Below are 14,656 nucleotides of genomic sequence, written 5' to 3'. Positions count from 1 at the left end.
GCTCATTTGCTCAGGATTATTTTTAAGTCAAGTAGGTCCTCCAGCATCACTTACATCCTGTGCTTTCAAGTCACCTACAAACTTAAATCTGTTCCTCTACTGACCTCTCAACACGTCCATCTTGACAGTGAGCAGCTGCTAAAGCTTCCTGGGCACAACCAACAACCCCTTTGCCCCTACACAGTATTCAGATAGTTGCCAACACTTGGAAAGACAGAGTTTCAAAGCCCACAAAAACCCCTAGAAGACAGGTAGTGCTTCAGATGTTTTTGCTTTTTTAATTCAAACAAATATGTTCAAGTATTCAAACAATACTTGTACTCTCAGCACAAGTATTACCAAGATTAATTTCATAAACTCATATATTTTTATATATATACTGCTATAGCTTTAGTTAAACAGTGATGTTATTTGATTGTTTTTAAAAATACAAGTCTACAGAAGACATTTATAACAAATATACAGCCCATCTTCATTCTATACTAAGTATACAACACTGAAAACTGCAGAATGTAATTGCAGGGAGAAATAAGACTGACAAACAGCATTCTACTGAACCACTCCACCTGTGAGTGGTGCAGTGAGGGAAAGCAGGTAATAGCTGACAGGCACATAATATTCATCCTTACAAAGCTACCTGAAATCTAAATCAAAACCAAGAGAATTCAAAAAGAAGTTTTCCACTCAGGATGGAGTTCTGAAGGAATAACTTTGCAAAGTAAAGAAATGTGTCAAAACAAGAGGAATCACTTAAAACTCCATGGATTTATATGTGACTGTCACTTAGCACTGCCTGTTACACCACACAGACATGTACCCAGCCCTACCCAGCCAGGTGTGATGGGAGCTGGGGATCCTCTCACCTCCCCAGCCTCTGAATCCTCATTGTTGGCACTTGCTGTCAGTGCATGAAAACTACAGCAAAGTCAGGACAAATTTCTACAGCACAGATCTCTCACACTAGTGTGGTATTTTCCTCTTATGCTCAACAGCTCAAAAAGACAAAAATGATTTAAAGAGTGATAAAATATTATTAAGCCATTAATAGGTGGTTTTACTCAACCACTGATGACAATATGCTACTCCCATGTGTTCAGGTTTCCCCTCAGGATGGAAAATACCAAGGAAAGTGTAGGTTCATTTAGAATACAATGGCTAAACATCAGCTAACATAAAACAGAAAATTGTTTAAAACTTTTGTCTAGTTGGTTCTTCCACAGAAATACTACTAAACACCTAATTGAACACAGCTGGAGGCCAGGCATTGCAAATGACTTAGTGCTTTCTTAGCACACAAGAAATGAAGAGTTTCTTTTTTTCACCAGCCTTACCCACGAACCGGCAGCAAGGCGGAGAAAACTCCTGCCGCAGAAGGGATTTTGACCAGAAGTCCAGTTAAGAAGGAATGACACAAATTGACATCCCAACAGTCCCCCGAGGCAACTCACCTCAATGTCTTGCAGGCTGAACTCCTTCTGATCTTTGAAGTTGGCGGCCCCCGCGCTCAGCTCCATGAGCATTTTTGCGATCTCTGGTTTTATTGCTGCGGTGAGGCGGCTCGCGGCTTCCATGACATGTTCCTGCACGTCTTTCAGCTGCAGAGCCGCCTTGGAGTAGTGCGAGTTCCGGAACACGCCGCTGAAGAGGTCCGTGAGGAAAGTGCTCGTCCGGCAGAACACGTTGAGCGCATCCAGGTACTTGGAGATTCCCTGCTGGATGTCGGCGATGGGGGTGGCGTGGGGCGGGGGCGGGGGCAGCAGGGCAGGCGCGGGGGCGGCCGGGGCCAGCGGGGCACTCAGGGCCCGGCCCAGCTCGGGCAGCTGGTACTGCTGGTGTTGCTGCACCTTCTGCTTGGACCCGCCAAGCAAAAAGCGCCGCTTATAGTCCATTTTGCTTTCTTGTGCACTGCAGCAATACATAAGGGAGTGCTTGTCCAGAGGGCTCTCGGAGGAACAATCACTTGTCAGATTCCTTCCGCCGTGTCTATGTACAGTAACGGTGCGGGGCTGTGTACATAGGGCTCACAAAAGGCATTTCAGAAAGGCAGGCTCTGTATAATCTGGATCAGCAGTGGGAAAGGCAGCAGATTTGCTGACTCCGTGTTTTCAGTGTTCGGTGCAGCCCCGCTGCAGTTAGAAACTGAACTCCAAAAGCAAGCCCAAGTATCTCAGTAATGCTCTGCCTCTTGTTGGGGATCCCACTCCGCACGCAGAAGCAGAGAAGTTACCTACGAGTTCTTCGTGAGCATAATATTGTCACTTGCTGTGAAGTCTACAAAAGTTATTTTTGTCACTGCAAATAATAGTTTTAGAAGCAATACCTTAATGCAATTTTCCCATTAGTAGCATCAGGAAAAGTGGAGCAAACCACCGATCAACAGCGATTGTAGAAGCAGTGCAGAGGCTCTTTCCTTGAAAAAGCAAATCCTTGTGTCAGCAGATCAAATTTCTTCAAATGTCTTGACAGATCCAGTCTGCCAAATTAGTTTACTTGTAGTGTCTCTTCTTAGTACTGGAGGGGGGGAAAAAAATCTGGACTCTGTTTACAGAAGACTTTGCAAGTATAAGCTATTAAAAATTAGAGTGTTTATTATTGCAAGCCTTCCTCCCCTTTCCCTGTTTGTTGAGGTAGTTGTTTCCGTTGTAACATTAAGAAGTGGTGCTTCCAGGCTGCATTTGCCCTCAGTTGTAGACTCAGAACAAAAATGCACAAATGTATTTGTAAGGCCTCTAGGTCATTTCCTGTGAAGGGGAAAAAAAAAAAAAGTTAAAAATGTTATGGAACAATGAGAAGGTTTAAAAATTTAACTCCCGCAGTGTCCCAGTGCACTGCTCTGGGGACACGCTGCCAACAACACAGAGATCCAAAAGCAGGGAGAGCTGCACCAACAGGTTAAAAGGTAGGTACAGGTTGGTGTCATCCTGTTACTAAACTCAACACTCATGAATATTTTCTTGTCAATTCTTCCATTCTAGACCGTCAAACTTAAGACTCTAGTTAATCCCCAGTGCAAGTCTTGCACTGTTAAGAACAGTGAAAGGCTATTACTGCAGAGCTCAAGGGGAGTTAATCACATTTCCTAACCTCATCCTTTTAAAATAATTAAAGAATGAAGTCAATTAAACCCTTTTTCATGCACAGTAATTTCTTGCAGAACTCCCCGGTTCATTTTAATAATTTACCAAGTCAACAGATACAGGTCCTTAATTTTTTTTAGTACAATGACAGACCAATCTGCCTATATCCTACCTGAGATTAGCTGAGAAATACAACATACACATCCCATTTCACTGTGATGGACAGCATCTATCATACACAAGGTATTACATGAGGCAGAACTGCCTAAGAGATGCTCCAGTCACATCTCAGGCCACTCTCTCCCTCTCCTACACACACACACAAACCACTTATTCTATCAAATAAGGACATTCTTCTCCTCACTGCAGCAACTGCAATGTACAAGGATAATATCAAACAGTAATCAGGGTTTTTTCCCTGAGCACTTAAAAGAATAATCCAGAAATAACATGAGGGAGCCCTTTCATTCCACAACAAAATGTTGCTTTAGATATCATATTTGAGAAATGAAAACTGTTATTAATATTGTCAAAATGGTTGGGGAATAAAGATTTTTCTCTTCAGTCAAAATTTCTTATTTCCACCTGTCTGAACACGCACAATATCAATTCATTCCCATGATATGTTTGGACACAAATGTAGGATACAAGAATCCCACAGATACAGAAGCAGGCAAGACCCAGCAGGACAAACACCTAGAGGTGGACAGTCTCACTCCCACTAAAATAAGAGGGCACAAGTTTCTAAAGAAGTTGTTGGTGCAGATGGTTCTGCTTCCAGGACACAGAGCAAATATTCTCTTGTATTCTCACTTTTTAGAAACCTGATAAACAGATGGAACACAGCAGAAATTCCCATATGCATTTCATCATCCCTTAAAGTACTCTAGGCTGATTGCTTACCTCCCCAACTACTTTATACTTCTCTCAATATTCACACTGAACATGTCAAAATGCAATAAACTCATTAAAACCAGAATTTTCTAGGAAGTCTTGATATGATATGCACAGCTGAAAGTGTTCTGCTCCTTGCTTTACTGTGGGAAGCATGATTGAACTGGTTCCCTTGATTGCAGATAAATGCAGATGGAACAAAAGAGTTGGTTAATTTAAATGCAATGTATAAGGAAATCAGTGATTGTTTTCCCTAAGTAGACATGAATTTCACATCGCAGAGGAACTTAAGAAATGATCAGGAAGTATCTAATGTTAACTAGGGCCAAAAGGAGAAAAAGCTCAGAAGGGGTTTTCAAGCTCCAGGGCCCTGACTCAGCCGAGCACATCTCAGTGTGGTGGTTGTGGTTACACAGGAGCCTGCCAGGCTCAAACACACTGAACTCATCAACTGGAACAGTCAGATATTTACCCAATGCAGAAACCTGCTACATCCTAAAAGCACAGAAATGCAATGAACAGAAAAAAACAAAACAAAACGGGGGGGTTCAGGTTTTCTGCAGCTATAAACACCATAAATCATTGTTTTACTTGTAGAAAATGTCACAGACAAACCTGCAGGTACTTACTCAGTTCTCCAACTTCCTAATTCCCTTGTAATAAAATAACACAGAAGCCTAAAGAGGACAGTTTGTATCTTCAGCAGATATTTATTTACAGAGAGGACAGCTACAGTCTCCACACCAGGCATGTGTGTGAATGCTGTGGCTGAAACGTTCTATAATGAGCTCTCCACCATGCTACATACAAAATAAACATTCTCCCTTTTGCATCTTTTCCTGAAAAGTCAACTGGAGAACATTCCCACGCTCTCCTTCCCTTCCCCAGTGCTGCAGTTCCCTCACTGCTTTTGGGCCATGGACTACCAGTGAGGGCTCCATACTGCAACTGTGTGAACTTCAGGCCAATCTCAGTCTTGCCATATTAGGGGGAAAAATAATCACAGTGTTTCATTCTAGTGATACAAGAACAGCCTGTTATCAGTCCAAAATATAAACTTAAGCTTATACTTCATTTTACAGAAAACAGAAATACTCACAGAAGTGAAGAAAGTATCAGAAAACATACCACAAGTAAAGGTATTTTAGTCCTTCCTTTATGTAATCAATACCAACCCCGTGCTGTTCAGGTACTATTAAAAACTACAACAGAACTAATATATAGCACAAAACCCAGCTCCACACTAAACACTACCCTGCTGAAAGCTGCAAAACACTACTAGAAAAACTCATCACATTGTTTGTGCTCTCACTTGGAGGAGTTAAGGCTGAAGTTAAGGCACTGCTACTAGTTTGGACTGTTTGAACTTCCACAGAGAATCAGACACCTACAGGAGCTGCTCTAAAAATGGCCACATTTGCACAGAGGAAACAGAAGTTGCAGGAAAATAAGTGCACATGCAAATTGAGTTCCCTACTTTTTTAAAATGTAGCATCCAAAACTTTTTGCTTAAGATACTTCCCAGAAAAATGCCTTCTTCCAACTTCACCAATTTGAAGAGATATGAATTAACAGGGAAGACTTTCAGACAAATGGAATTTGGCACCTCCCAGTTTCTGTCTTGGACCAACACAAGGGGTCTAATCCCCCATCCATCCTATTTGGGATTACCCTGCTGGAAGAGAAGGCAACTTTTTCCCTGAATCACCTCAGGAAACTGAGCAGAGGAAGCACTGCTTTAAAAGAGATTCTGACCTCGAGTTTAAAAACTGCTTGCAAAGGTTTTCTTTATGGATTCTGCTGTCCTTCCAGTGAATATGCAATACAACACATAAGAGGAAGATGATCCAAAACACCTGAGCTACTTTTTTTTCAATGTAACACTTCCAGCTATTGTATGCTGGGGTTAATTTTATGAGACACAGATTCCAAATCTCAGGATTAACTTAACCATTCATGAAAAACAATCAAACATGAGAGCAACTAAGTTCAACCAATGTTCAAAAAAAGTAACTCCAACAGACACAACCCAGAAGAGCCAGATTGCTTAGCAGGGAAAAGCCTGAACAAACAAACCTCCTGCAAGGCCAAAAGGCCAGGAAGCTGCCAGAGCCAAGGGCCTCCTGTCCAAAACACACCAACTCCCTCTTGCATTTAGTGACACAAATCTTGTGCAAATCCCACAGTTACTCCACTAGGAAAGGTGTCATTCCACCTTCAGGGTCTGCTGGCACAAATGTGTATATCCCACCCATCACCTGGCCAGGCCACCCGAAGTCCAGTGGGGAACACCTTCAACACAGATTTCCCAAACCGTCCTCCCCACATGGCAGGAACAGGAGCAGAGTGCAGGGGAAGCCCAGGCTGCTTCCTGGAGAGTGGTCAGTCCTGCCCTGTCCCCACCACCAGCTGGCTCAGAGCTAAAAAAGTGACCAAGCAACAATAATTTGGGTACTGGCATCCAGCACAAACATCCTGGCCGAGGAAGCCGCGGCCTAACGCAGGGACCCCGGCTGGGAGGGATGTCCCTGCTGGGAGGGATGTCCCTGCTGGGAGGGATGTCCGGCACAGCCCCGGAGCTCTGGTGTATCCCAGGACAGCTCAGCTGGCAAGGACAGCACGGACAATGGCAGGGATTCAGGAGAAGGCAGCACAGAGAGCCCCCATCAGACCATCAGTCTGGTTTGAAAGCACAGACACTGGGCTTAACCAGGAGAAAGGGAACGTGCAAAGGACTGTCCCAGCTCAGGGCACGGCTGAGCCTCCCCCAAATCCTGCTGTGCAGGGCAGAGCTGGGCTGTGTGCACTGCAACGGGGTCATTCCTGTGCCCCTTCCAGACAGGTTGCTAATTGTAGGGAAGAATATATGTGGACTAAGACAGAGAGTGGAAACTCCTCCAAATAAACTTTTCATGATCCTCATAAATAAATAGGTTAAGGAAAACAGTCAGGTACAACCTCAACTATTTCTGGAGAGAGATTTTCAGACAGACATCAACACAGTATTGCACAGACTTTTAACTGGGAGTTGATTCATTTTACACTATCCCAAACTGAAGATGGATTACACCTACAGATATATACAGTGTGTATGTTTGTGTTGACAAAACATATCCATTAAAAAATACTAGAAATTGGAATCCACAGACCAGGGATTCAATATAAATATAAATATTTAGAATTTCAGCGACAAATCTCAACCTGATAAATTAAATTCTGATTCGACTACAACATCTCCATTACTCTCAATAAATACACCACATCTATTAATATTAAAATTGCCATAAGAATGGCACTTGTATAATATATTCAATCCATCTATAAAGAGAAAATGCATAAAATTAAGTGTCACAGAATCACAGAATATTCTGAGTTGGAAGGGACCCACAAAGGATCAGAGTCCAACTCTTAAGTGAATGGTCCACACAGGGATTAAACCCACAACCTTGGTGTTATTAGCACCACACTCTAATCAACTGAGCCAATCTCAGGATGGGAGCTTTTAAAAGTTGTTTTCAATTTTAAACACTTTTGGACATGAAACTTTTCAGGATAATACAAGAGCTGAAACTATGCTTCAAAAATTAAACTTTTCAGTCCACAAGAAGAGCCACCTTCAAGTGATGCTGACTGGCAGAAAATATCCATTCACCTCTGACATCAACCAAGTCATTCTGCACCTGGAATTTCTTACCAACACATCATAAATACTTGGAGCATGCAAGTGCTTTGATAGGGGTTGACAAGTATTGATTATCTTCACCACCCACCAGGGCAAAGGAGGCTCAGGGTTTTCCCAGACTCACTCCCACAGCTGGCAGGATGCAGCACAGGACAACAGCCCCACCAGCCTGGGAATGCCAGCAGGGAGAGGATACACATCCCCAAACCCCAACTGCTTCTGCTCAGGTGTCTGTCCTTGAGACACAAATCCGGAGAGGAAAACCAACGCTGCTTCCCAGGGCTGACAGTCCTACCAGGGTGGGGCTGCAGCCACCAGGAGATCCAGGCACCTCCTACGGGGATTTTTTTTAGTTTGGGGTTTTTTTGTTATCCAAGTTGTAAAAATCTCCTATTAGAGGAGGACAGGAGGAGAGACAAAAATAGATCATTATACCAAAATCATCTTAGTTCTTGTTAGCTCATGAATTGCTCATTGGGATTCCTTTTTGGCTGCTTGCCCAGAACACTTGGAAGAAAAAACCAAACCACAACAAAAAAAGTAGTCAAGTGAATCCCTAGTGAATCCAGGAAGCTCCTGTTGGATACATGGTTCTTCCAGGGTCTCCCCTTCCCAACACCAGCTCAGCAGATGCTCTGGCCCACTCTGCTTCAGGCTTGGGTGGGTGGCAATAGCCACAGTCAGAACCGATTCAGGGACTTCCCTCCCACCTGCTGGGGACTAAAGCTCACAGAACATGCTCTTCAGGGACTCTGTAGTTAGTGCAGTTTAACTACAGTCATCCAATTGAGCACCCCAAATTTCAACAGAGCAACTTATTCATTCAGAAACAGAGCTCATTTCCCCATGAAGCAACTACAAACCAAAGCATGGAGATCTGTTCAACCAGCAACTTGGTTTCATTGACTCAAAGAACAAGATTTCACTGATTTCCCCATGCCCTGCCCAAAACCAACAAATCCCCAAAGACTCTGTTGTAAAAACCACTCAGAAACAAGAAAGACCTGGGAAAGGCTGAAGAACACCAAATTTTGGGAGGTAGGTAAGTACTGAGGGTCTTGGCTGCTCAGCATTGGGACACCTCACTCCCAACCCTTAACCCTCCAGAGAAGAACCCACAGCCCTGACCTGTGAAACTACAGCCCCTAAAACACACAGGTGGGAGGCAGGTCTTTCTCCATGGGATTCACACTTGCCAGCACAGGGAGCTGGATGTTTCCAAGGCAGAGCCTACAGTGCATCAGGAGACTCCTCACACTGTGTGTGAAGCAAACCACGTCACACACCAAACAGCACCAACTCCAGTCTCAGCAATAAGACATGACAGCAAAAGGAAAAGCTGGTGAGAGGAATGTGTTAAACCAGAGCTTCTTTCAGACTTGGGTGCCTCCCCCAACGTCAAAAATAGATGCCTGTGTCAGATCAGGATCACTGTCTCAATCCTCCCCTGGCAATAGGTGCTTGTGTTATCTATTTTGAAAGCAGGATCAGTTCCCCTTTGAAAAGAGAAAGAAAAGAATGTCTATTCTTTTGATAGAGCAGCCTTACAAAGGGCAGGCACACAGCACGAGAAATTCCCAGGAAATGTGACTGTCAGCCAGAGGAGACTCAAGACTCCAACTCTCATCTCCCAAAAGGATGCACTTCCATCAGCCACGGGCACGCTCTCATCAGAGCTGAAAACATGCCAGGGTGAAGAAAATGCTTGTGGGACCAGAGTGGGCAAGCATGAGCAGCACAAACCTCCTGCAGGAAAGGCACAGTTCTGCCTCCCAGAACAGCTCACCTGCAGAATTCCTTGATCCTGGCCACTGCCTACAGAACTGCTGGGGAAGGGACACCTGTGCACACTGAAAGCCCTCCCTCAATAAAAACACACTTCTCTTCCACACAGAGCAGAGAACTGCAGGCCATAGTTCCAACCACAGCATGGTGAGCTGACCATTTCTAGAAAATCTCCAGAATAAGTTAACATGTGTTCCTATAAATGATCTTTTTCAGCCCCAGATTTCACTTCCTGCTGAAGGGAAGTCAGGGAGGAAAGGCTGAACTAGAGATAATATCCAATTAAGCATATGTGAAGCAGGAATATTACTTGGTCAGGCTTGTGCATCATGGTCCAGTTACGGCCATTTGAGAATTCCCAAGTCTGTCCTTGCACACCCACCCAGCACATCACACACACACACACTTGAAGTCTTTCTAAGCTACAGCAGAAGCCACCTATGTCAGACTGTTCTTCACCCTGTCACTCCTGATTACTGTATTTAAAGGTAAAACTGCAAGCACAGAGTCTAGGATGATGTTTCCTTGTTAAAACCTAACAGAAGAAACAAGCATGAAGAAAACAAGTGCAGTTATTTCTCAGTTGTGTAACGATAACCACAAACCCCCCCATCTCCCAAGGTTATGCAGACGACAAGCTTTCATATGGGGGGTGAACATGATATCATAAACAACAACCACAACAAAAAACCCATAAAAACCCCCAACACTAAACCATCCTGCAACCCTGTGAGATTGTAGGAGACACCTTCAGGCTCTGGGTTCACTTCAGCCACGGACTCAGCAATGCAGATGATTAGGTCCACTAAAGTCAGTGGTGTCTCCCACGTGGTCAGGTAAGAGTTAAATCTCCTTGTTAAAGCATGAATTGCAGCTTTCTAACAAAAGCAAATGTCAGACCTGTTCTTCAGTATCATTCACTGGGAAGAGAGGTTTTCAATACACGTTTTAAGATCCATGCTGAAAATTTCTACTAAAATTCATTATAAGAGGTTTAGGAAATCCCTTTGAAGAGCTTAGTTACTGCTGAGTCAGTGCAGATCAAGAAACCAGGCAAAGGGCTCCATGTAGAGCTTTATTCCCACTGGCTTGAAGTGATTTATCCATGGACCCAAATACTGCAGAAAAAGCTTCTGCACCCAGAAAAATGGGAATAATTCCCACCCTTTGACAAAGCGTGTAGAGAAATAAGTGGAAGATATTCTATAAATGCTACCCTCAACACATCTTCTTTCAAAAGGTAGTTGCTTCTGAGGAAGTTTTCATTGCCCTAAACAAATCATACCTTAAACAAGACTTGGAAAAACAAGTGGGAATAAGATCAGGGCAAAACTACAGCATTTAGGCTTGACATATATATATATATACACACACACACACACACACACACACACACTCAAAAGGAATGGCACAGCTTTACAGGGCTGAGGGACTAAAATAAGACACTAGATTAATTATGGATAAATTTATCAACTCCCACATGGAAAAACAATCCTAACTTCACATCCAAAATGATGAGCTCTGGCCCGATCATCACCACTGAGAAAGATGATCTGGTGTTACAACTGCCTGTTTTTGCTAAACACCTTCCTGATGGTGAATGGCAGAGTCAGAAGAATAAATCTGGAAGGGAGCAGCAGTGTTGGGAAAGCCAGAGACATACTTGTGCCACTGCATAAATCCATGGGTTACCCACACTTCAAATTTCCTGTGGAGTTGTGGACTCTTATCACCCTTCCTTGCAGAGGGGCTCATCTGGGTCACTACAGACTCACCACAGGCTCAGGAAATCCAAAGGCAGCAAATTGTTGAGGCCAGTTTGAAATCAGTGCTGCCCACAAACTCACCCTGTTCTGCCTTTCCCCAGATATCCATTTATAGCCACCATGGGATAAAGAAGGTTGAGCTGGATCAGTTTTGAAGTCTGAATCAGCACAGCCACTTTTACCTCCTTCCTCCCTCCACCTCAGTGCTCACTGAAGGCTGTGTGTCACAACCCACTGTTTACAACTCCTCTGCAAACAGGAACATTTCCTCATCCATAACTCAGCTGTTCCCTCTCAGACAAAGCTTCCAGCCGTCCTGCTGCTCCTACAAAGAGACACCACATTTCAGAAAAGCCCCAGGACTCACACTTCCCAGCTATACACAACTGAATCTTCCCACTGAAATAAAGATCCCTCGACCAAACTGTCTTAACAGAGTTTGTGACGCTGCACAACTTAAAAAAACCCAAACTCAGACTAACTTCAGTAGGCATTTTAATTATTTCAGCAGTCAGACAAAAGTAGTATTTCAAGGCAGAGAAAATTACAGATCACCTACACATTTAAAGCTCTTCTCTGAAGAAGGAAGTTTTGAGTACTAGAAACATGAGACAGATTACACACAGCAAAGCCTGCAGAGCCTGTATGTGATTTTTCATCTTTTTTTTTTTTTCCCCTGTTTGCACCAAGGATGATGAAAGCTTTCAAAACATTTGGAGTTACTGAACACCAACAATCTTTCCTTTCCCAAATTACTATGCTGCTTCTGAATTCTCAACACTTGCCACAGAACACGTCTACAACATTCTCTTGGTACCAGACTACATCCAAACAGAGAGAGAAAAAACCCTGCAAATGCTTTTTCTTAGCTGCATTAAACATACTAATCCCAACCCACCTGTATAAATGAAGTGGCTACTATTAGCATGTATTTCCACATGTAAACTATTCTTTTTATATTTAATAAGTATTATCATAACATTTCTTTGTGACTGAAATTAAAATCACTATTTACTAATATTTATTCTCTTCAGTACATGCTGGAAGCTTTAATTTCACATTTGCCTTCTCCTCCAACTCACTGACAGTCTCCTACTTGAAAAGCATTAAGTATTCTGAAATGATCTGATATTTTCCTTTCCAAAAATAGGAAACAGGAGCATCTATCAGAAAAACTGCCATCAGCACATACATTAGTGCCACATGACAGGGGCAGCCACGAGGTTTTTGCTGTCTCCCTGACACAGATTTGTGTCTCCACAGCACAACCCCTGTGTTGGGAACAGGCTTCCCAAATGGTTCATGGGCTCAGTGTTTGAGCAGCAGTAAATTCATCACTGAACAGCTGGAGTTTTGCCCAGGAAAACAAACTATATTCTGTGCTGAAGAGAGGGACACGATGATTACGCCTTTCATATCCCTCTCATGCTGAAAATTATGGAATTATCAGAAAACTGTAATCATGGAAATGTTAAACTAAGGAGAATGTATTTTTACAGCAAATGAACATAATTATGTTTACCATATTTGGGCCCAAAGCTGGCTGGCAATTCAGGCTGTATATAGACAGCAGTATCTGATTCACTGTCACAGGATATGAATAAACCAGAGCAATCCAGTGTGAATAACAGTCTCCCTCCCATAACAAAACCAAACATTAGTGTGTACATAATACTACAAAAGCATAATACTACTGTAAATAGCAATTTCATAAATAGTAGTAGTTGAGTGGTTTTCACTTTAATTCTAAAAATCATTTTTGAACTAGACCTTTGTAACAGGAGACTTTTGGAACTGTCAAAATGCTTTATTTCTAACAAGTCTATGGTTTGTAATATATTAGATTATGTAGAACTAATTTCTGCAGCTGATGAAGGAACAGTGGTGACAAGTACTTTGAGATCATAAGGATTAGGAAAGTAGAAGCAGTAGCATGCATACTTCATAACCTTCCCTCATTTTTTTTTGATCAAAAAAGCTGCTTGTGTGTCCTGGGCACAGCATTCACCTCCTCATTAAGATCAGAATTTATAAGGCTTAATTGAATATAGATGAGATTTTTAAAATAGCACTTACTCATCCTGCAGAGCTGGGGTCAAAACAGGATTAATTATAAGATCAAATATAGCACCCTTCCAGTTTATAAATGTCTAATACAAATCAAAAGGAAAAGATACAGCCCAAACTGTATCATTTCCCCCTTCAAGACCACCCAAAGCTTAGCACTTATCAGGTTGTTCTGCTTGATTTACACAGCAGACAAGGGAAAAAATCCTTCCCTGAGTTGCTCCATCTTCCCCCAAGGCCATTAACTGGTTCAAACACAACTTAAGCAGCGGGACCAAAGAATTCTCCACCAGCCCTTCCCCAGCAGCCCCCGGGTCCCAGCCACTGTCCCCCCAACTTGCCACAATGGCAGCTCAGAGACTCTGGATTCCAGTGCCTCCCATGAGCTGCTCCAGTAATCCCACCTGCTATTTCAGTCCACACAATAATTTGTTGCCTTTCATCCACACAACGTAAATGCCAAAATAAGCCCCAGGTCAACTCAACATCCCAAAGCTGGAGGCTGAGGAACACCAGAGCAACCTTGGGTCTTCTCCATCCACTCCTTACACTTCAGGGCTGCAAGAAATTCCTGGGTTTAAAAGCAATTAGTTACTTGGGGTTTGCATTTTATATGCTCTCCCTGGGAAGACCAGCTTGATTGATTTTCCTTTTATTAAGAAAAGCAAATATTTTAATATTTTAACAGACTATTGTTTTTCTGCTTCTTCAAAAGAAGAGTTAACGCTCGTAATAACGAAGTTCAATTTCTTTCAATGCAAATAAATTTACACATTTGGAGAATAAATCTGGGGATTTTTATATCTGGTGTAGATGCTACCAAGGAATATAAATAACTGCACATGAGAGCTACTTGCTAACAAATGCATCCATGGAATTCTGTCTCAGCACACACAGCTTTTCTACCTTCCGGCTTTGAGCTGCTACATTAAGTGTATGGCATGGAAAGGCACCCAGCAGTCAGGCTGATGTGCACAGAAATCCTGATGGGATCTGCCTCATGGAATGTCATTTTTGTCCTTTAAAAAAATTGCACTGTTCTCAGGTTAAAAATTATCCACCAAAAAACTCCCAAATATTTCCCACTATCAATAGTTCAATAATTATCAATCCTAATTTGCAACATATAAAACACAGTCACATCACCTTACCGTGTCCTGAAATTAGAAGTACTGCTAGTTCTATATAAACAACTAAGCCCTCAATCACGGGCATGATTTGTCACCAGGTTATGTGCCAAATATTTCTGCACTGAGTTGTGCAAGAACTCTTTTGCACAGCAGAGGATACAATGGCACATTTATGCTGCTGTAATAGATTCTGAAAGAGAAACAGATGTAACGTTTTAATCCATAAAACAAATTAACACAATGGGATTGATCTGT

The 14,656-nt window shown here is 42.6% G+C and overlaps 1 protein-coding gene across 1 annotated transcript in view; it reads right to left on the bottom strand.

Moving 5' to 3' along the window:
- KIAA0355 (KIAA0355 ortholog) overlaps positions 1-14,656 on the bottom strand; it is a 58,119-nt gene that overhangs the window by 27,612 nt on the left and 15,851 nt on the right. Inside the window, exon 2 of the mRNA XM_027701520.1 lies at positions 1,449-2,741. Coding sequence (XP_027557321.1) covers positions 1,449-1,919 — 471 coding nt within the window. The 5' untranslated portion in view covers positions 1,920-2,741. The remainder of the gene's footprint in view (positions 1-1,448; positions 2,742-14,656) is intronic.

Source organism: Neopelma chrysocephalum, unplaced genomic scaffold (assembly GCF_003984885.1).
Source record: "Neopelma chrysocephalum unplaced genomic scaffold, ASM398488v2 Primary Assembly neopelma1_159, whole genome shotgun sequence".
Lineage (NCBI taxonomy): Eukaryota > Metazoa > Chordata > Aves > Passeriformes > Pipridae > Neopelma > Neopelma chrysocephalum.
Note: the sequence above shows the minus strand (reverse complement) of the source record. Positions and strands in the feature narration are given on the sequence as shown.